The 22,561-nt window shown below is 37.6% G+C and overlaps 2 protein-coding genes and 1 long non-coding RNA gene across 4 annotated transcripts in view; 1 reads left to right on the top strand and 2 right to left on the bottom strand.

The window, feature by feature from the left end:
* UMAD1 (UBAP1-MVB12-associated (UMA) domain containing 1) overlaps window positions 1-22,376 on the bottom strand; it is a 184,904-nt gene extending 162,528 nt beyond the window's left edge. The window contains exon 1 of the mRNA XM_048838225.2: window positions 22,327-22,376. The gene's annotated coding sequence lies outside the window, so the exon portion shown is untranslated. The remainder of the gene's footprint in view (window positions 1-22,326) is intronic.
* Window positions 595-22,461, bottom strand: MIOS (meiosis regulator for oocyte development). Of its 2 annotated transcripts, none has more exons than XM_048838223.2 (11): window positions 22,327-22,461; window positions 20,095-21,467; window positions 18,468-18,566; window positions 17,140-17,397; window positions 16,429-16,598; window positions 13,470-13,535; window positions 12,108-12,266; window positions 10,480-10,632; window positions 8,810-9,014; window positions 4,396-4,525; window positions 595-2,896 (listed from the first exon to the last, which is right to left on the bottom strand). In XM_048838223.2, the coding sequence occupies exons 2-11, from the start codon at window positions 21,389-21,391 to the stop codon at window positions 2,800-2,802; spliced, it is 2,634 nt and encodes an 877-aa protein (XP_048694180.1). In that variant the 5' UTR covers window positions 21,392-21,467; window positions 22,327-22,461; the 3' UTR covers window positions 595-2,799. The 2 variants fall into 2 exon arrangements, with proteins under 2 accessions (XP_048694180.1, XP_074981940.1); XM_075125839.1 differs by lacking the exon at window positions 22,327-22,461 and adding an exon at window positions 22,280-22,302.
* Window positions 4,491-8,097, top strand: LOC125631471 (uncharacterized). Its single transcript, XR_007354956.2, has 2 exons — window positions 4,491-4,915; window positions 7,426-8,097. It is a non-coding gene; the product is annotated as an uncharacterized LOC125631471 (long non-coding RNA).
* Window positions 22,462-22,561: the final 100 nt, after the last annotated feature.

Below are 22,561 nucleotides of genomic sequence, written 5' to 3' on the forward strand. Positions count from 1 at the left end.
AGACACTGCTGTTTCCAACCTCAGGAAGAATAACTACTGAAGCTGTAACCACAGCAAAACATCTGGTAGAACAGCAGCCTTGTTATAGTTATGCACAATTAGCTGAAGGTATATGGCTGTGGGAGAGAAGAGGCCTAGACAGAGCACACTGTATTGGCTGGCACTTGGAGCTATAGCCAGCATTGAGGCCACTCTAAAGTATACCAGGGATAGGAATGGCCACCCAGATTTGGCATTGCAAACTGTTTCTTTGCAACTCCCCTCCCCAGCTCCTGTATTTAGTGTCTTTTTCTGAGGACTGAGGCAAAGATTTTTCCCTCCCTATTTGAGTATCATTGTTGTCACAGACTCCACACAAATTGCAATCCCATCTCATGTTAATTATAGGAATTTCTAGTGAGATATAAATATTCCCATTTGGTATCAAATAAATATGAATCCAGTATAGAAACCTAAACCAAAAATATTGAAAAAACAGCATTTCATTAACAGAAATTGCATGTACATTTATTCTTTACTGTACTTCTACCTTCATGGACTGTGGCATCAGTAGAATGCTAAGAGACCATGAAAATAAAAACCACAAAGAAGCAATTCAGGTTAAAGCAGCAAATCAGACAGACAAACTACAACTTTATTATTTTAAAACCAGCACAGGAGAAAACAGTGATAATGGATTAACAAGTTTAAAATGTTGAAGACATTACACTTCTCGTGTTATACTGAAAGGAGTGTTAAAATATAATGTATATGCCTGAAAGCTTGAGCACGGACTACATGTGCTTATGCTGTATCAGAATATACAAACATTCTTAACTCTCAGGATTTAAAGACATGAAGAAAATCAAAGTAAGCTTCTAATTTCATGAGAATAGGATCTGACAATTCAAAATGAGAACACCTTTACATGAGGGAAAGATGACAATAAGTAGTCATGCTGTTGTACATACTGAATTTGGGGGGGGGGGGGGAAGAATTCAAAATAAAAAATTGACATTTGAAAAAATCCAGATTCCTGTGAAACTGAAACCTAAATATTACATTGCCTGCACTATATCATTAGAACAATACCTTATGCATTAAATTCAAAATTACATTTATTAAATGGCATATATTTCAGATCGGCAGAAACCCCTGACAACATCAAAACAAAGCGTGCAAAATATAAATGGGTAGCTAGAAATAAATATTTCCTGCTAATAAGACAAACTTTTCCTCTTCCAAGTAAGCCTTTGTACAAATAATCAAATATCAAGTACCTTTTACAATTTAGTTTAAAAATAAGACTACCAATTAGGTAACAATTTTAGGGTAGGGTAAAGTAATAAATGTATTAAAACATTAATTGGTTTAATCAGGAAAAAAACCCACTGTCGCTGGTGATGCATCATATACATAATTTACATTTGGCTTCTACTTTATTGCCAATACAGTGGAATGCTGGTAACCAGTAGTATCTTACAGTATGTTCTATTTTTTAAAGACCAATTTTTCACAATACTGGCAATAAGATAGCATTTATTGCTAGTGTTCCATCTTCTAACATTTGGGGTTTTGAGTGACAATACATAAGTGTTAAGTATCAATTTTTATTCACCAGTTAAAAAAAAAAAAAACCACACACACACCAAATAAACTGATGTTATTGTCACATACCTTAAAGCAGTTTCTTCTAAATGTGTGAATTTTGTTGCTTATAAAAATTAAGGACAAACACTCACTAGAGCCAAGTATAGTGTGGCCAAATGACACTCAGTGCTCCACTAAGGAATTTTATTTCTTGACTAGCAACAGGTTATGAAACTGCTCTTGACCAGAAACTTTAAAAACTGTGCAATTTTATGAGGAGGGCCAATGTCCACTGGTAATCTGTAGCATAATTAGAATTGGTGCATTTCACAAGAGCCGGTAAACACTGAATATTCAAAATCTTCAGGTTATCTGAAATTTAAACTGGTCCAGTAATCATAAATTTGAATTGAATCTGATTAATTTTTACAAAATGAGAGTTTTGATAATATTTTGCATGCACACAGAGTCCTTCATTAAAAATGAATCAGGATTTATTTGTATTCTGTTTTGAAGTGGATATTCCGCTTTTTATGAAATAATTCTTCAAAACTGTTTCTTGTTAGGAAAAAACTTGAATGAAAGATTTTACATTCAAAACAGCAAGATATGTAGCTGAACTTGCACTGAAATAGTCTTAGTATTAACAAAATTAATACAGAAAAAAATTACATGAATGCAACTTTTCCTTCAAGAAAAATCCATAGGGGGAAATTAAATGTTTTAATAGCTGGACTCTTGATACTTTTCTTTGAAATTCTTTCCTTTGCATATAATGAGCAGTGATGAATGAAGATAGAAAGCTACAGCATAACTCAGGATTTTCTCAACAACAGTCTTCAATTATCTATGTTGAAAGCCCAGAACTCATACTAAAACCAGCATGCAACACTGGCTCATCTTGGATGGCAGATTCAAGGATTGTTCAATGTTACTCTGAAAAATTCTTCTTGTAGGGTGCTTTGAATTTCAACAAAGCCTGTGGAAGTATTTCTAAAAGGATCTGCTTCAACCCACTAACTATAGTCCACATGGCACACTTAAAAGGCTCATTCCAGCAACGCCTGGCTCTGTGAAGCACATCTAAACTATTTCACACACCAAAATTGCTGATCGAACACAAGGATTTATTTTTCCCCACTATGGGTGAGTCATGAGTTACTTGTTCTGAGGTATGTATTTAGGCTGTGAAGGACATCTGTTAGCTCCACATTTTGAAACTCGGTTGTTTTATGGCTGAACAGTCTCTGCTGGGATGAGATTCCCTGTAGTATCCAGCTGCATACATTTACATGAACACGCAGAAACTGGACACTCAGTATGGTCTCTGGATGAGAAAGGAAACTGGGAATTATAACACTGTAAAAGAACAGCTTTGTAATCTCAGTCCTGTATGTCCCAAAATGTAAATCTGTGCAGCAACATGACCAAAGAGAAATCAATAGCTGAACATAATTTGAAAACAGTAATAAAGCATATAGGATAAATCAGCAATAAGTTATCTGAAAGCAGAAGATCAGCCCTTTTAACTATATGAAAATATAGGCAGAAAGGACATAGAAGCTCAGAAAGTAAGTTTCACACTGTCAACTTGAAGTAGATAAAATTAAAATGACACTCTCTCTTGTTCTGTCTACATCTTTGAAAATGCTCTCTCTCATATGTAAAATTGTGACATTCAAAGTTTAAATTCAAGACAGGGAGTTTAATATAGTGTGACAAATTGGGCTCAAATATCCCCAGCAGTAGGCACCAACTGCAGGAGGCATAACATGACATCTAGAGAGAAGAGACCCTAATTTAATAAATCCTACAGTTTAATGGGATAAAAAGCTACTTACTGTGCATGACACAGAATAGTTAATGGGCAACATGCTACATCTTGCAATAAATCATGAGGCAACCTAGAAACTAAGCTATGCTGCTAAACTGTCAGAATACAACTCCAATGAACCTGACATTTGACACCTGTCCTCACAACATAACATGAGAAAATAGAAGGGAATATGTTTTCAACACAGTACATCAAAATTTAAAAAACACAGACAAGACAAAAAAACCTCAGGACTGTCAAAGTGAAATCACTATTTACATTTGTGAAATTAACACACTGTCCTAGATCCAAAGCAATACTGACCCCCAGTACCATGATAAACAGCAGCCTTTTGTCCAATTGGCAAGTTCACCACTCTGTCAGACTGCTTCCATGGGCAGCCTGCTTCCCTTTCTGTTGGAACACCCCTAACAATGGTTGTCCCCCACAGGAATTCTCCATTTCTGTCCTGACATAGGGATTAAAGATCTCCCCTACATCTTTCCAAATAAAACCATCAAGCAGTACCAGTATGCCAAGACAGTCAAGGAAAAGAGAAAGTTTGTTCATGTTTACAGCGGTTTCTAGGTAGGGCATGGCTTTCAGCACAATGGCAGAGGGGTTAATTGGATGACTGGCCATTACTGGTTATATAATGTCTTGTAATCACACACAACTGTCTTGAATTTCAAGCAAATGCTCAGACTCTCCACTGTGGGATGATAGCAGAAATTTGGCTCTGCTGACATATACATTCCATGCAAAAGCTAGCATTAATGCAGTATTAATACTTGGAGATGAAGGATTCAAAAATCAGGAGATGCAGAGTTAAAGCTGAAATCTCAAACTCAAGCTTGGTTCACTTGTGCATATGCCTTAAATTATATTTTATGTAATACCAGACAAGTAAATACAATATATAATAAAGACTACAGCCAAGGAAGTATATGTCTGATATGGCACATTAGACATAATTTATGTGAGAGCCTACATGTTTAATTGTGTCAGTTTACCTGAACCAGCTGAGCATGTGTCCAGCATGACCACCATGCCTGCAGTTATGGCACCATGTAAACCAGTTGTTGAACTGGGCTAATTTCTTGTCCTTGCTAAGATCCACCTTTTCATCTGACTTTGATACTCCTATGGATAGGTAAGAACTTTCAGTCAATATCTGTGCTATATTGGAGTATTAAAAGAACTTAAAATTCAAAGTAGGAGCTTGATTTGGAACCAGAAATAAACTGATAACTTTTTCTTAATTTATCACCCCAAAATAAATGAAAAAGTAGAATAATTTATTAAATAACTATCTTGAAAGCTTTAGCATTTTTCTTCAATATGGTATTTCTCATTTAAGCACAAATATTTTAAAATATTAGTGTTACCATGTGTGTATTTGACATGACTTTTTGGTACTCCCAAAGCTACTGAGATCTTATGAAACCTACTGAGAAGCCAGAAGATATGAGAGTATTTGCAATACATTTCTATTTTGAGATTTTATAACAATCACTTCTACCCCTAACAGAGGTAATTAACATTTTCACCTGTTTATTAATTTTGCTAATATAACAGGAAGAATAGAACAAGCAATAGAATTATTTTGCTGAGCTACTGTTTTAGCTCTTACTGTCTCAGTAATTTCTTGCCTATTAATAGCTTCATTTCACACTATTTCTTTTGCAATAACTGCTACATTTTCTAATGTTAGCTATTTCATTGTTTCAGAGTAACAGCCGTGTTAGTCTGTATTCGCAAAAAGAAAAGGAGTACTTGTGGCACCTTTGGTTAGTCTCTAAGGTGCCACAAGTACTCCTTTTCTTTTTGCTATTTCATTGTGAGGATTTCTTTTCTGCTTTGGAAGGGTGTTACTCCAGAACCTCATAGTAACATATCAATTAGCTATAAAGGGAAACAATTGCAATAAAGAAATCTTAAGATAAGCTGGTGAAACAGTTGGAAAAGATGTGTGTATATGAGACAACACAATACTATACTCCATGTCTGTAATATCACAATACTGAACTATAAGCATTGTTAGTGAGAGAGAGCTTCAACACAATTTGTATAGAATTTAACCAGTAAGACTCAAGGATGTTACAGCTATGAAATAAACTCATGACAGCACAGCTGAGGACATATTAGTTGGCTAGTTAGCAATAAAATTTTTGCAACAGATATTATACATATGGGGGAGCATCACAGGGTGGCTGGCCCTTATGGGGAGTCAGAACCCAGTCTATCCATGACAGGCTTCTTTAAGGAGAATGAGCCCATCTGTAAGCAATTAACTGCCATGGGGGTGTGGTTGGCAACTAACTAATGAGCCCCTGAACCTGACAGGAGGCTACCAGAGCTCAGTTGGAGAAGGGTGCTCTTGGAGAGAGGAGCTCCCAGAGACTAGCAGGAGAGCTGCTTGCCTGCTAACCTCTCTAAGGTGAGAAGTGAAAGGACTGAGTAAAGAGGGGCCAGCTGGGGAGAAGCTAGACTGAACTCTAACCCAGTTCCAGAACAACAGTGGGGAATTCCTGACCAAAGGAGAAAGAAAAGGAGTACCTGTGACACCTTAGAGACTAACAAATTTGAGCATAAGTTTTTGTGAGCTACAGCTTACTTCACCAGATGCATTCAGTGGAAAATACAGTGGGGAGATTTATATACACGGAGAACATGAAACAATGGGCGTTACCATACACACTGTAACGAAAGCGATCAGGTAAGGTGAGCTATTACGGTGGGGGGGGGGGGGGAGAGGAGAAGAGACACACCTTTTGTAGTGATAATCAAGGTGGGCCATTTCCAGCAGTTGACAAGAACGTCTGAGGAACAGATGGGGGAGGGAAATAAACATGAGGAAATAGTTTTACTTTGTGTAATGACACATCCACTCCCAGTCTTTATTCAAGCCTAAGTTAATTGTGTCCAGTTTGCAAATTAATTCTAATTCAGCAGTCTTTCGGAGTCTGTTTTTGAAGTTTTTTTGTTGAAGAATTGCCACTTTTAGGTCTGTAATCGAGTGAACAAAGAGATTGAAGTGTTCTCCAACTGATTTTTGAATGTTATAATTCTTGACGTCTGATTTGTGTCCATTTATTCTTTTACGTAGAGACTGTCCAGTTTGGCCAATGTACCTGGCAGAGGGGCATTGCTGGCACATGATGGCATATCACATTGGTAGATGTGCAGGTGAATGAGCCTCACTACACGATCCACTGTCTACAGCCAAGCTCTACGATACAAACACATTTGCTCCAACCCCTCAGACAGAGACAAACACCTACAAGATCTCTATCAAGCGTTCTTACAACTACAATACCCACCTGCTGAAGAGAAGAAACAGACTGACAGAGTCAGAAGAGTACCCAGAAGTTACCTACTACAGAACAAAGAAAACAACAGAACGCCACTAGCCATCACCTTCAGCTCCCAACTAAAACCTCTCCAACGCATCATCAAGGATCTACAACCTATCCTGAAGGATGACCCATCACTCTCACAGATCTTGGGAGACAGGCCAGTCCTTGCTTACAGACAGCCCCCCCAACCTGAAGCAAATACTCACCAGCAACTACACACCACACAACAGAACCACTAACCCAGGAACCTATCCTTGCAACAAAGCCCATTGCCAACCGTGTCCACATATCTATTCAGGGGACACCATCATAGGGCCTAATCACATCAGCCACACTATCAGAGGCTTGTTCATCTGCACATCAATGTGATATGCCATCATGTGCCAGCAACGCCCCTCTGCCATGTACATTGGCCAAACTGGACAGTCTCTACATGAAAGACTAAATGGACACAAATCCCCCTCCTCTGCCCCCCAGTAATAGCTCACCTTACCTGATCACTCTCATTACAGTGTGTATGGTAACACCCATTGTGTCATGTTCTCTATGTATATAAATCTCCCCACTGTATTTTCCACTGAATGCATCCGATGAAGTGAGCTGTAGCTCACGAAAGCTTATGCTCAAATAAATTGGTTAGTCTCTAAGGTGCCATAAGTCCTCCTTTTCTTTTTGTGGATACAGACGAACACGGCTGCTACTCTGAAACCTGACCTCAGGAGAATGAACCTGTTCTGAAATACAACCCAGCAACAGGAGAGCTGTGGACTCTTGATTTAAAGGAGAGAGCCATTTGAGCTACAACTCTGCTCCAGGAAGAGTGGCTGTTGACCCCTGAACTTGGGAAAAGACATTTGTCATAATTAACCACAGCACCAGAAGTAGGGGTGGAATTGAGGGACTAACAATGAGGTTTTTGTACTCTGTGTTAAAAAAAAATAGTTAATGAGCCCCCACAAGCTGGGATCGGGTGTATCTTGTTCTCACTACCAGCGAGAGACTGCAAGCACCAAGAGGGAGTTGCAGGGTCAAAAGGGGACATGATCAAGGACACATCGCTGTCATAGGGAAGAGGAAAAGTTTTATTATAATTACATTTTAGAAATGTAAAGTGCTTTTTAAATTTTAATTTCAAGGCATGAATTAATCTTATTCACGTTTCATGTTGCAGTAAAATGGAAACAGTTGGCTAAACTTTCTAAGGTACACGTAATAAGTCTCCACACTTAAAGTAAGAAGTGCATATTCTTAGATATATTTAATAGCTTTAACTGGCAGCCATTGCCTTTGTTTCTCACCCTACAGTTATTTGTCAACAAGTAATTTACAACTTTAGTAAATGGTATTATTGTATTATTTTATTGTATTATTTTACCTACTTTTTGTTTATAGCATGAAATTCTTAGCAATTCTATAGCATATTTCCATCTTGAGATCACTTTACAAACATCAAATTAATCCCAACAATCCTGTTAAGTACGTAACTAAGTTTTATTCTCATTTTACTGAAGCAGAGAGGTCAAGTCACTTGCCCAAAATTCATAAAGGAAAACGGTAGAGTCAGGATTAGAAATCAGGAATTCTTAGTTCTTCCCTGTCCTGTGTTCTGACTACTAAACTCACACTTCTCCTATGTGTGACTAGACTCCAGAAGACTGAACTCTTGAGCCATAGGATACATACATCTTCTTGGGCAGTAGCAGCAAGAGAAGAACACTGGGCTACAATGCAGAAAGTACCTCATCTACTTGGGAGAGCCTACTCTCTAGCAGTGAGAGGGTAACCTCCATGTTTACTGAGGGAGTTGATACCCTACAGGCAAAAGGTCAGGAACAACTCATTTCCATACGGTCAGACATCAAACAACTGTAATCAGGGATCTCATCATTGAACTGGGTGGGATTTGAACCAGTGAATCTTTCACTCAATGAGAGAAGTTTTTCAAAATAATTGTAAGACTAGAAAGAGTTACAAATGCAATGTCATTAAACAGGAGCCACTAATCATGTGCCTTTAAATAGTACTGCATTTTAACATTAAAAAGGAGTTTCTTAAAATTGTGCCATACCAGGGCAGCTGGAAACTGGAGTCCCCATATTTATTAGGCAAAGTGCACAGCGAGGAAGGGGTTTCCGACAACCAGGACAGCTTGTAACCTTTGACTTGGTTGGTGAGCCACTTACTCCATATTGACTAAAACCTCGGCCCTGATGAGGAATGGCTGAACAGCTATAAGAGATTGATTTCCCACAGAAATTGCAACTCACAAATACCTACAAAAAAACACAGACAAGAGCCAAAATTAATAATAGGAATGAGATACTTGCAATAGGGTAAACCAATAATCCAGTTATATTCATGAATTGAGATGTTTTTGCTTTGCTGATTTAAGATAAAAAGCAAAAATCTCATCCAAAATAGACAGTTTGCAACCAGCTACAGAATAAAAAAAAACCCACAAAAAACACCTTAAGTCAATAACAGCAACCTATTTATTTGTGTTTGTAAAATATACATAGGAGTGCCTATCTGAGGTTCTAACCAGAACACGAAGGTAGACAGATACCAAGTTTAGAATCTTTAGAGATACAAGGCTGTAGGATTCTACAGGACGCTATTTTAAGGAAAAAACTGATTCTTGTTTCTTTAGCTATCTAAGGTATTTTATATCTTACACACCAAAAAAAAACCAAAAAACAACCAGGGCACATTTTAATCAATATTTGTCACCGTATCGGTCAGTATTTTCTTACAGTGAACGGGACAAGTGTAGAGCTCAATGGGCTGCTGCAGTTTGAATGATTCTTTTTAGCAGAGGATGAAGGAACCTGCTTTCACCATAGAAAGTGCTGGAAATCAAAGTTGTTGGAAGGCATCTTTCTACTCTACTTATAAAAATAAACACCTGCTTAAAAAAAAAACAAGACAAACACTGAACAAAAACGAGCTTATTTTAATAAAAGACTTGACAGCTTATTTCCACTGTTTCGTAAGGGGAAACTGGGATTTTTTCAGTACTATTTTCCATCAGCTAACAATCAAGATTGCAGCTTTTTGTCAGACCACCACCACCCTGCCTGCCCTAGGTATATTTAACAGGCTCTTGCAGCAACATTTTCAGCATGGCCTTAAACCAGGCCTTCCTTTCTGCAGGTGGAGGCCAAGATGTAGCTAACAATGAGTACATGCCTCATTTCTCTGTGCATGTGTGACAGACCGACAATATCCTGAACAAATCTTATGAATTACGTTAAAACCTTATCAAATACTAATTGAATACTTTGGGGGTACATTGCATTAAAAAGGCAATTGTGTATGTGTTATTGTAACAGTATGTACCCTCTCTCGTAGGGATTCTAATGCAACTCCTCCGTTGTCAGCCCTTTGAAGCTACCCTCTAGAGAGGCGTACACACACACACACACACACACACACACACAGAGTTCACACTCTATTTTCCAGGGACCAACAGAAAGACAGGAATTTTAGATAAACAGCCTGGTTTTAAAAGGCCTCAGAACCTTCTTCCCCAGCAAATGGACAGGATCCCTGGGTCCAAGAAGGTCCCAAATCCTTTAGAAAAGGTTGGAAGGACTGGGCCTACTGAAGGCACATAAGGCTGTGCTAGGTCTGATTGGATGCTGTGATGAACGCGGGAAAGGAAAACCGATGGATGAGGTGCTGAAGGACTAACTTTTTACCTTATTAAATGCTCACAAAAATATAGTTCATGTTTACCTGTGCTAAAGGTTTTGAACTGGGATCCAGCTTACTCCTATGGATGTCAAATTCTGCTCGTTTATGCCAGAACCTCCAAGCATCCAACAAATTCCTGTAGTTCTCAATCCAGTATTGAACCTTCTCATCCTTAAGTACGTCGGACGGAGAACCCTAAAGCATGAAATAAACCACCAACATACACAATACCAGGGATTTAAATATCATTTTTAAACGTACCCGTTCAAACTATTCAAATTATATTGGTTAACCATTTAATCATTAACACGATGGGAGACAGGGTCTGGGGCTGCCACTAATTTGTTTTAAGCACTAACTGCAATATATTGACAGAAAGACTAATACTTATCAGTTAACTTAAATATTTTACATCTCTACACAATACAACTTATTTCTTCAGAGGGTTTCATATGATGTGGTAAAAGATATCTGAAGCAATACAATGTATTATGACTAAAGGAAACATTCAAAATTATCTATTAAATAAAAATTCAGCAAACATGAACTATAATGCAATACTACACTTTAGTACTATTCAGAAACCCATGTATCTTATAAACGTACCAAGCTTTGTTGCAAGCATGATATGCATATTGTCCAAGTATTCAATATTTTAATTCATAGATTATGATTAACAACAAAGTTTTATTGTTTACATTTCTACATAGTGCTTTGCAGGTGCATAGCACTTTACACAAACATGAGCCCCACTCAAAAGAGCTTGCAATTTAAGCAAATAAGATGGACAGTACACGGAAGTATAACATCAGGATGGGGAGGAGCATGTAAAAACAAGTGTGTGAAAAAGCTGTGCTTTCACACAGTTGCTATAGTGACATGGCACACAATGTTGGGTTGGTTTTTTTTAACTAGTATTTTCATTGTGTGTATTATACAAAGGAGGGAACATGGGAAAAGGCAAAATTGAGGAGAGATCTGAAGGGGAGAGGGAGCCAGCATGTGTACCGGATCAGGATGGACAAAAATTTAGAACACAGCAAAGCAGAAGGGGTATAATGATATGATAGGATACATTCAGTCACATACACTGGTGCAGAGCTTGAAAAGTGTATCAGATACTTACCCTAAGCTTAAGTCTTCTTATCAGGTTGAAAACACTTGCACTCTGATATCCCTTAACAACCCAGACCCACAGGGCTTTAGAAGTAGACCAGACATCAGAAGACTAAACTCACTATCCAAAAGTTAAGTATGAAAAAGGTCAATGGTGGTGGTGACAGCAACTCTGCCAACACAATCCAGAAGCAAAGACATGGTAAGAATCCAACTTCCTCTGCCACCAGTTCTGGTACATTTACCAGAGCAACATCCCTGGATCCTGCTTGGGAGCTCAGTCAGTATCAGACCATAGCTAGGTGTGCCCAGCCCAGCTAGTGGAAGGGGAAAGGAGTATTCCATGTCTTGCCTCAGAAAGAGCAATGAGAACCTCTGCTTCTAAGGTGCCAAATGAAACACTGAAAGTAAAGTAGATAGACTGTACATGATGTATCATCTCATTTTTTAATACATGCTAAGAAGCACTTTTCAGTTCGCTATATAAGATATATTACTATAGTGCTGAAGAATAATGGAGTAACCTGAAATTATTTCAGGAGAGAAATACTAACCTGGAGCATACAATAGCTTGCTGTCTGGACATCCCCGGTTCTATCAACATAACTTTCCATTAAGTCCACGCCATCTTTTGTCAGTCCTGTCAGCAGAATTCCTTCCAAGTTCCCAGCATCTTTCAATTCATTTGTCAGCTTTTCAATGAATCTATTCAGCTACAAAAATAGAGGATTTCCACCTTCATTTTCTGCTCATGACCTTTTAATGTGACCAATTTAGCACATGCCAACACTTCAACTTTTTTATTAAATTTTCTCCTTAAGAGAGATTATTTCAACTAAAGAGGTATCTGCTGGAATTTATGCAGAAAAATGAGTGTAAAATACAGAAACATACACTTCATTGCATCAAAGTCAAAATCCTGGCAAACGTACTCAAGTTTCCTCACATGGTGGGAAAACAAAAGCTGAGCCACTGTTTCAGTAATTTAAAAATACCCTTTCCTACTGTCAAACAACCTATTTGATTTTTCTTAACTTAATCTGGAATTAAGTGTTTGCTGTTCCACCAGTACAACACATGCTCTGAAGTCAAGTTTTAGAGATTAATACACACTCTTTGAAAGAGCTTCTTCACAGTTAGACAACAATTTAAGGAGCATTTAAACAGCAAAGAAACATTCTGTGTAGCTTAATCAGATTAGTTTGTTACAGGCATGTAAAAGTGTTTAACCAACATTTCCCTTGAAAACAGATTGAACAAATTCAAATGCCTAGATAAGATCACTAATTGAAGGATGCTTATTTTTTGTTTGCTAACCTGACCACGTATGTTTATGTGAGCCAGACAAAGAAGAAAGGGCAACCAAGAGACAGATTGTAAAAACTTCCTCTACGCTGTTTGGTCCTGATCCAGCCACTGACACCATGCAAGCAGAACTCTGTGTCAGCATGAAGCTCCACTGAAGTAAATGGGCAATCACCTATGCAGAATCAGTTGTGGAATAAGAGCCTATAATTATAAGGCTGCTAGTAAAGATATTTGTTATAATCCCTGATATAGAATATTAGCATATCTAAATTTATATACAAATTTCATAGTATTTCAGAATTATGCTGTCCAACATCTGCTCATCTTCAAGTATTTCTAATAGGATACATTTACTGTTAATACCATACAACTATTAACATAGTAACATGCTATAAAATAGTGAAAGTATTAATATTGACCCTAATTATCACAACTGGAAATCAGACTGAAGGTATAATCCGATAATTTATTCCTTTTTATTTTCAGGAAAGGAACACATTGTATCATTACTTCCATTATTCACACTTCAGAATTTTCTATAAAAAGGGTCTGATTAAAAATACAGGATGGCATATCAGCTTAATGCGAATATTCAAATACACACTCACCTGTGCATCATTGAGGAATTTACAAGCAAATGCCACTCTGTCTCGTACTGCTACCTTATTCTCATACTGTGGGGAAAGACAGACATATATGGTAAAACAAGCTCAAATTTCCAAATCACTCATTGCTTCTAAACAGAACACTAGACTTACTGTATAACTAATACCATGAATTTCATTATGCACATGAATAAGAGGTGTCCTCATATTGTGATGTTAAGTGCCAGGTGCCTTTTTACGCTTAGACTTAGTCACAAAACCATTACCAGGGCAATCTACCACAATGGCAAGAGTGTCAGACCCAATAAGTTGCACTTCAGTCTAGGGAAAGCTGGCAAGTCACAGTGCTGGTCCATAGTGCTTCCAGCACGTATAGTGGAGAATACAAGGAGAAGGCTGGAAAACATGTGCTAGTGAGAGAAGAAAGATAGGAGGGGATGGTGAAGTGAAGAGGAAAAGTAGACAGTGATATTAAAATGTCTTTCTTGAAAAAAATCATATTAAAGACATTAAAATAACTTCAATAATTCTGTTATTTATTATTGGTATTATAGTAGCACAACAGACCTCAAATGAGACTAGTGCCCATTGTATTGGACACTGAACAAACAGGGTAAGAGACTCTCTGCCCCAAAGAACTTACAGTCTATTTAAACAAGATAGATCTCTTTCTAGCTGTTGGCTTAGGGGTACAAACATTCAATTATCTTACAGCTCCTCTAATCTTTCACCATACAGACCAAAAACCTAAAGTTAGAACTCTTAACAGTTACAGATTAACCTATAAGCATTCTGTGGAACACCAAACAGTTAAACCAAGTTTATCTCCTAGGCAGGTTCAGAGAACAATTACGAAGGTATCAATTCTAGCCACACAATCAGAGGATAACCATACAATTGCTTTCTACAGTCACACATTACAAGTAGGACTGTCGATTAATCGCAGTTAACTCATGCGATAAACTCAAAAAAAAATGAATCCTGCTCTATTTTATCTGCCATATATTTCATATTATAGTAGTCTCGGATGATGACTCAGCACATGTTCATTTTAAGAACACTTCCTTAAGAACAAAACACAAAGAAGGAACCAATGTGAGATTTCTAAAGATAGCTACAGCATTTGACCCAAGGTTTAAGAATCTTAAGTCCCTTCTAAAATCTGAGAGGGAAGAGGTGTGGAGCATGCTTTCAAAAGTCATAAAAGAAACACTCCGATGCGGAAACTACAGAACGTGAATCACCAAAAAATAAAAATAAATAAATCGGCCTTCTGCTGGTGGCATCTGACTCCAATGATGAAAATGAACTTGCACATCGGTCTGCACTGCTTTGGATTGTTATCGAGCAGAACTCATCATCAGCATGTACTCTGGAATGGTGGTTGAAGCATGAAGGGACATATTAATATTTTAGCGCATCTGGCATTTAAAAATCTTGCAACTCCAGCCGCAATAATGCCAGAAGAATGCCTTCTCACTTTCAGGTGACATTGTGAACAAGAAGGGGCAGCATTATCTCCTGCAAACTTGTTTGTCTGAACGATTGGCTGAACAAGAAGTAGGACTGAGTGGACTTTGTTTTATTTTTGAATGTAGTTATTTTGTACATAATTCTACATTTGTAATTTAAACGTTCATGATAGAGATTGCACTGAAAAATACTATTTTGTTTTTACAGCACAAATATATTTAATCAAAAATATAAAGTGAGCACTGTACACTTTGTATTGTTGTAACTGAAATCAATATATTTGAAAAGTAGAAAACATCCCAAAATATTTAAACAGTATTCTATTATTAACAGTGAGATTGCAATTAATTTTTTGAATTGCTTGACAGCCCTAATTATAAGGTAAAATTGTAACACAGAAAATACAGAATACGGCTTTCTTTTTAATACATTTGACAAACTAACATCTGTCAAGGCAACTCTATTTGCTTTCTGCTTTTTTTCTTCTGTTACTAAGCTCTGGCCACAATCAAATCATTCTCTTTGAGCTTCATTCTAATGGAGTATCTACGCTCAGTTGCTTCTTTTAAAAATCCTGCTGTCACTCTTAGGTCCTGAGATTTTCAGGACAGCAAAGAGAATATCTTTCATTGGAAATCCCAACCTGTCTTTTTTTTTTTTTCCCATAAAAAGGTAAACTGGGAAAAAACTCAAGACTCTTTAATTTCAAGTATATTTTATTCAAAAAAATTACCATTTATTATCCTTCCCTTTATCTGTACAGTATAGGGCAAAAGCACACAAAAGACCAGATTTCATGATCCGTGATGCATTTTTCATGGCCGTGAATTGGGTAGGGCGCTATGCATAGGATTACCCTATTCTACTATGCCAGCTGTTTTAAGACATTTTGATTTGTTTTTCCAGAAGATTGACTACCTTACTTATGCTTTCTTTTAAATATTTAAAAACATCCATTTTCTAGCAAATTTTAAAAAACAACAAAGACGACAATTGAGTGAATTGGAATGCTCACTTCAGGAAAAACATGGAGGAAATTTGATGAATTTATTCCTCTTCTCTACTTTCCCTTCCTCCCCCCTTTTGCCATCTTCTCACTCATTTGCTTTCCTACCTCGTTAAGTATTTTCTTAACATTGTCTTTTAGTGTTTGAAAGAGACTATCCCAACTATAATTTTAAAGGGTTATTCATGTAGTTTTGTATAGTTTTACAACGAGTTTACGATTACAGAAAAAACCTAAACGAACTCTCATCATAGTAAAACTTAAAAGAACTGACATTTTTAGCTAGAATTTTATTCCATCTTTTATAGATTATTCATGAATATTTTATGATTTTTTAAAGGAAATATTCACGAGAAAACGACAAGCATCAGGAGGAAGTAAACAATAATAAATTCTAGTTTGAATTAAATTCAAAGAATTCATGTATAGGCCTCTGTATATATTCATTTAAAAGGAAGTTTAGTGTGGCAAAAATTTGCTTACCAGAACTCCATCATACGAACCAGATTCACTTGTCAGAAAAGCAAACATGGCACACAAGTAGGGGTTGTTTAGTTGTAATCTTAGAGTGCTGCACATTTCTCTCCAAAGGGAGTTCTTCTCATCTGTATATCCTGATAAAGCCATTGCTACTACGTTGAGGTTCAGATCACCTGATTAACAAAAACCACCAAGTATAGGGATAAAAATTTAGAAGAACTTGTCCAATAAGAACTTTACAATAATCTGAAATAGCCCACATATGCCGACATTCAGACAGGCTTTCCTCGCTCCCTGCATCACTAAACACTAAAAACTAATGAAAAGCAATCTATTTACGTAATATAAAACTGAAACACCTCTATAAAAGATTGGTCTTGGGTATTTGACCAGATATCAGCATTTCTAGGGTTCTAGTGGGTATATTTTGTACAGGGCATGAGATCATCCCTTGCTCTTTTGAGAGACTAAGACCAATGATGCATTAAAGAAGGGAGTGACAGATTAGAACTTGTTAAAAACTAACATGGGGCCCAATCCAACCCTCCTGAATTAAGTGGTTGTTGTATCAAGGGTGGGTGTGTTCACTTGCTGCCATTAATGCCCTGATTGAGTTTCTATGGAAGGGAAAACTGATCTAGTAATATTAAGGCAAAATATCCACAACCAAAAAAAATAAAAATAAAAAAAAAAAAATTAGAAGGTACAAAATACCTTTTTCAGAAGAAGCTCCTTTATTTAGGATCTGTATTGCTCGCCGTATGTCCAAGTTGAAAAGTGCAACAGCAGCAGCTCTCTCCCAGTCTCCTTCTTGTTCCAAAGAATTTAGAAAGGGTTCCACATCTAAATCAGTTCCCTTCTTTATCCACCCACAGAGCTGCAAGGCCAAAGACCTCTCCTCACTTAGATACTGAATAATATCTGCCTGCCTATCGGACCCACTCCTGCTATGCCTCAGATTCTCTGTTGTTCCTAAGAGGGAAGACAATTTAAATCATCTGACAGACAGAATTTGCAACATTTTAATTTCAAGCTTCATTGAAAACAAAGTTAGTTTTACAGAAGAACATTTACTAAGCTTTTGTTTTAGCATTAGTATAGCATAGAATTTGTTGTAAATACATGGCTTCTTAGCATGTACATCAAACTGATATTTATTTCCAATCAAGTCTTCTTACCAACACAACATTCTGGAAACTTCATTGCTCCTATGAACTTTGTAACAAAATTTTCAGATTTAAAAAAGCAAAAATTAAGCTTAAAAAGGAATGAGGTGACAGAACAGTACATGCTTCTGTTATTACTAGTATTCTAGGGTTCATTATTTCTCTCAGCAGCCAAACACATTCCAGGTGCCTCCCAGAAAAAAAAGACAAGATTCTTCTTCAAGGGGCTTAGCCACACCTTCTAAAAGCTCCTTGAAGCAAGACTGAGATAAGTGAAACATCTTTTTATTCAGCTAAGCAAGCACATGGCATGTAGATAAGAGGGCGATTTATTTTTTTTATACACACACCTCTCTTTCACACACATGGAGGACTTACTCAGTATTTTTGTTTACATCACTGATTACATATGACATATACAAAGAAGTATCCAGCACAAAGTCTATATGGCTGCTGCTGCATTCTTATACAGAAAAAAAAACTATATTGTCCAATGGTTACAGAAAAAGAATTAATCATTTTCAAGCTTTTATATAACATCAGGATAAGCAACGTTTAAAATATATCAAGACCTTTCAAATAAGTTGAAACCCATTTTGCGCTACATTAACAGACTTTCAAAGCAAACCAGAAATTCTGGGTGCTATTGGAGGAAAAATTATGTTTAGTTTCAAATTATTTATCCAAGAGCCAATTAGAAACTAATGTTTACTTGTGCTTCTGCATCATCTTTCTGCATATTCATTTTTTCCATTTAATTGAACGTGCGTTCTAACAAGTTAACAATTTTGTACGTGACAAAAACCATACTGGCCTCCACTAAGTTTTTGTAAACACGCTACAGTATAATTATTATCAAAGTAGTAATGTTCTTACCCAAAGATGACTTCACAATTGATTTAATGCCTGCATAAACTAAGGACCCTTTGTTTCCTGTAAGCTTCTGATCCATATCTTCAGTATATTGCTTCATAAGTATTCACACGTATAGGAAATATGAAAAAAAGTCTTAATGTTTAATTACAGGAGAAAGACCCCATTCTTTCAAATGTGCTTCTATTCAACTAGTCTTACGTACCAGCCTCTCCACAATAGGACGCTCACCCACAGATCACCACACTAATAGAACATTGTAAGCAAAATGAACTACTAATTTTTCATAAATTAACATGATATAAAGAAAATGGTACCATGTACTGCTGTCAAAGATTTCCTTACTTGCCAATTTGTTTATGCGTTTGCTAGCACCAGCTCACTCACTAGGGTTCTGAATAGCAGTCCCCACTAAAATGAAGGGCAGGTACAGTCTACATAAGCAACAATCTAAAAGGGACTCAACTTGGGGAAAGGGTGAAAAGAGAAAGGTCAAGTCTCTTCAACAAGAAACTTAATGGATTCTCCCCTTAAGTGCCTACCCAACATCCAAAAGTGTCAGGAGACCTCAACATTTAGGGCTTTTCTATACATGAAATTATTGCTGAATAAGTCCATGCGTAGACACTCCTATCCCAAAAGTGCCTTGTTCCCGTTTATCTTAACTAACTCTGAAAGTGGATGTAGCTAAACAGAAAGAAGAAATATTCTGGAAGAGCTGTTCCTGAATAACTATATGTCTAGACAAGTCCATAGCCTGTAAATATTAGGACTTATCTACATGGGGAAATTTACAGGTATAATTATAATGGTATAACTATGCTGGTAAATTTTCCCATGTAGACAAGCCCTTAGTGAAAGTGTGCAGAGAGCAAAAGGTAGACTGCTTTTTACAGTTTGTCCACAGATGTGTTTTGCTTTTCACCCAAATGGTAGCCAGGTATATAGCATGAAATGGACCAAGTTTTCACTAAGCAAGGGGGAGTGGGGGTACTTCTACATTCTGACATATTTAACTCTGCCTCCAGGTTTGTAAATGTGACTGGGCCATAAATCAGGAAAAGTATATAAATGTCTAAATGGTTTGGAACTATTCAGGTAGATTTTTGGAGTCCTATGCAATCATGCCTAAAAACAAATTTTTAACACTTACATACTTTTAATCTTTAAAGTTCTTTACAAAGATTAGTTCCTACTTTTCAGGCTGTATTGTAAGGAGATCTTTCACTTGCAACAATGAAAGATTTCCTAAATACATTTACCAAAAAAAAAAAAAAAAACCAAACAGACCACATTTAATGTAAACACTACCCTGATCTTGCAAATGGATACCTCTGTAAGTGTATTTTGAAATGTCTTGGTGAGAAGAAGGCCATAAACAGACGTCTGGAAAGAAAAATACTAGGATATGTTTTTTCCTCCATTATTTTTTCCCCTGGGATTTGGAAAAGTAGAATTTCAACTCCTATGTTTAATATTCATAAAGTATTTGCAATATCTTGCGCTATTTACATTATAAGCCCTTTACACTTTGAATATGAAATATACATGGTCTACATAGAGACAGATCTGTATATAAGGTGCTTTACAACTTTTCTTATTTTACATTGCTTTACATTTTAAAGGATATAATGCAGAGTGTACCAAAGTGACTTCAGCTGAGAATCTTCATTTCCAGCTAGAAGATGGTTTCTCCAGACCTGCTCAGTATCAAGGCCATACCTGGATAGAGCCCTGAGACGCATTTTGGTTGCTATGTCTTTTTCAAAGGAACTAGCCTTTCCTTCCTCTGTGCATTCGTACAAGTGTCGGCCACAAGCCCACATAAGAGATGTAACTGGACTCCATGCCAGAGAAATCCTTTCAAAAACTGTGAAGTCAGACATAGTTCTGTTGGGAGTCACAACTACCATTCGATTTTGACTTGTGGGATGCCACGCAAAGGAAGCAATATAATTTTCACATGGCTGCACACTTCGTTCAATTATTGTAGGTTCAGTTTCATCTCCAATAGGTGTGGGAGTATGCTGCATATCATACAATCTAATAATATTACTATCCCTAGTTAAAGTAGCTAGCAGTCCAGTTCTTGTTGGACACCAAGCTACTTTTGTTAGGGGCTTTGGTTGCTCTGTCAGAGTCAAAACAGGTTTTTCAAATTTTCTGAGATCCCATATGGCAACCTGACCTTCATAGAAGGAAGCCACACGATCATGAAAGTATGGGTCTACAGTCACTCCCTGAACCGCCTTGGTATTTACAAACATTTTTTGGCTTGTATTTCTAAGGTCAAAGATAGCCAAGTTTCGGTGCATTCCAGCTAAAAGAAGTTTCTGGTCCCGTGGAAGCCAGCAAAGAGAAAGACAAGCATCATTCTGTCCTAATTCATAAAGCGGCTTCGTCACTACCAGTCCAGCTTCAGTATCTCCAGCTGAAAGTCTCACTTTCTCTGTGGCAACTGCACTCTCTGTGGTGTATTTGCTACTTATATCCCAGATCAATACTGAAAAGTCAGCCCGATGTTTATCTAGGCCAGCAGCAAGCCAATTGCTGTCCAATGGATTCCACGCTAAGGTATTACATTGCCGTGCATGTTTTGGAACAAATTCTTTTCCTATCAACTCTTTGGACTTTGAGTTGTGATCCTGGCCCAGACTGGTAAGGACAACTCGACCGTTTGCTTGTCCAACGGCTAGAAGACATTCAGGATCATATTTAGGATACCAGGCCACACATTTCATGTATGGCGTATCTGAATTTATTGACAATAATGTAGCTGTAGTTTCTTCTGATAATCGCAAAGATCCTGCTTTGAGTTCTGAACTCACAGCAGACTCAATGTGATAGAGGCTCAGTTCTGAGTCACATACAACAAACCTATCAACATGGTGTGGAGCCCAGAGAATATCAGGTTTGGAGCCACTCATGTTTGCAACTACAAATCAATCCAAGTGATTTAAAATTTCTGTAGGAAGACTCAGGTGATGTCCATTCATAGGGAAACTGTTAAGAAAGGAATTGTAATGGTTTTAGTGAACACAGATTTAGACAACTAAAGAATGAATATAAAACTCATCTTTAAATTAAAACTAGGACAAGGTCTTGAGTTATTTCCAAGGCAAACATTCAAAACACCTATACTTAAGCTGAGATTGGAACCTTGGGGCAATGGGAGAGAACTTTACACTCTCAACCCTCTGTCTGTTATTGATATATCTACTGAGAAAAAATATCCAGCTAGCCTTCTTTGAACTGACAACAGGATTTCCCATGTATATGAACCCTCTATGAACATTACTCCTTTATTACACTACCATGAGCACTGAGGTATCACAGCACCACACAATCTCAGACTAAAGTTCATCTCATGTAGCAATACAAAAAAACTCTGTCAAAGCACCGATGCCTTCTCTGTGGCAAGAAAGGGAGAATGCCATGCCAAGCCAACTTGCAAAAATGTAATGTCTCATTAAAAACACTTAAAAGAAACCAACTCATATACAGGCTATAGTATTAGGAGCACATACACATATTATGATATTGGCAAGGGCACTTACAAAACTCTCAAGCAGCTAATTTATTTCCGTTTTGCCGATCAATGTTTTGCAATACAAAGAGATTCAGTGCGGTTTTTTACACAGAACTGGACTTCATCAAACATTAATTCCCACCTACTAGTACTCGGCTACAAAGAACCTGACTGGGAGGATTTTTTTTTTTTGTCGCTTTCCCTCCTCAGAAACACTCGCTCTGTGTATCACTTTGAAGAAATCTACCTTCTCCCCTGAGCAAAGTGCGCGCTTCTGGAAACCCACCCTGTGGCGCGCTGCGGGGAAGGCTCAGCCCCACTCCGCTCACTCACCGCGTTCCCGCCTCAGACGCGCTCCCGAACCGAACCACGGCACCGCCTGACGCTACCACAGGCGCCTTCGCTTCCGGGTTCGGTCTCTAAGCCGCCCCCATAGAGGCCACAAGCGCCCTCCGATTCGTACGCAGTGAGAAGCGCCGTTTGCCTACGTCACCAGGGCGTCGGTACCAGATTTTGTCCCGTTCGATTGGCGGCTTGAGAGGAAGCCCCGCCCCGATGTCTCCCCTGT

This window comes from Caretta caretta, chromosome 2, assembly GCF_965140235.1.
Source record: "Caretta caretta isolate rCarCar2 chromosome 2, rCarCar1.hap1, whole genome shotgun sequence".
In the NCBI taxonomy this organism is placed as follows: domain Eukaryota; kingdom Metazoa; phylum Chordata; order Testudines; family Cheloniidae; genus Caretta; species Caretta caretta.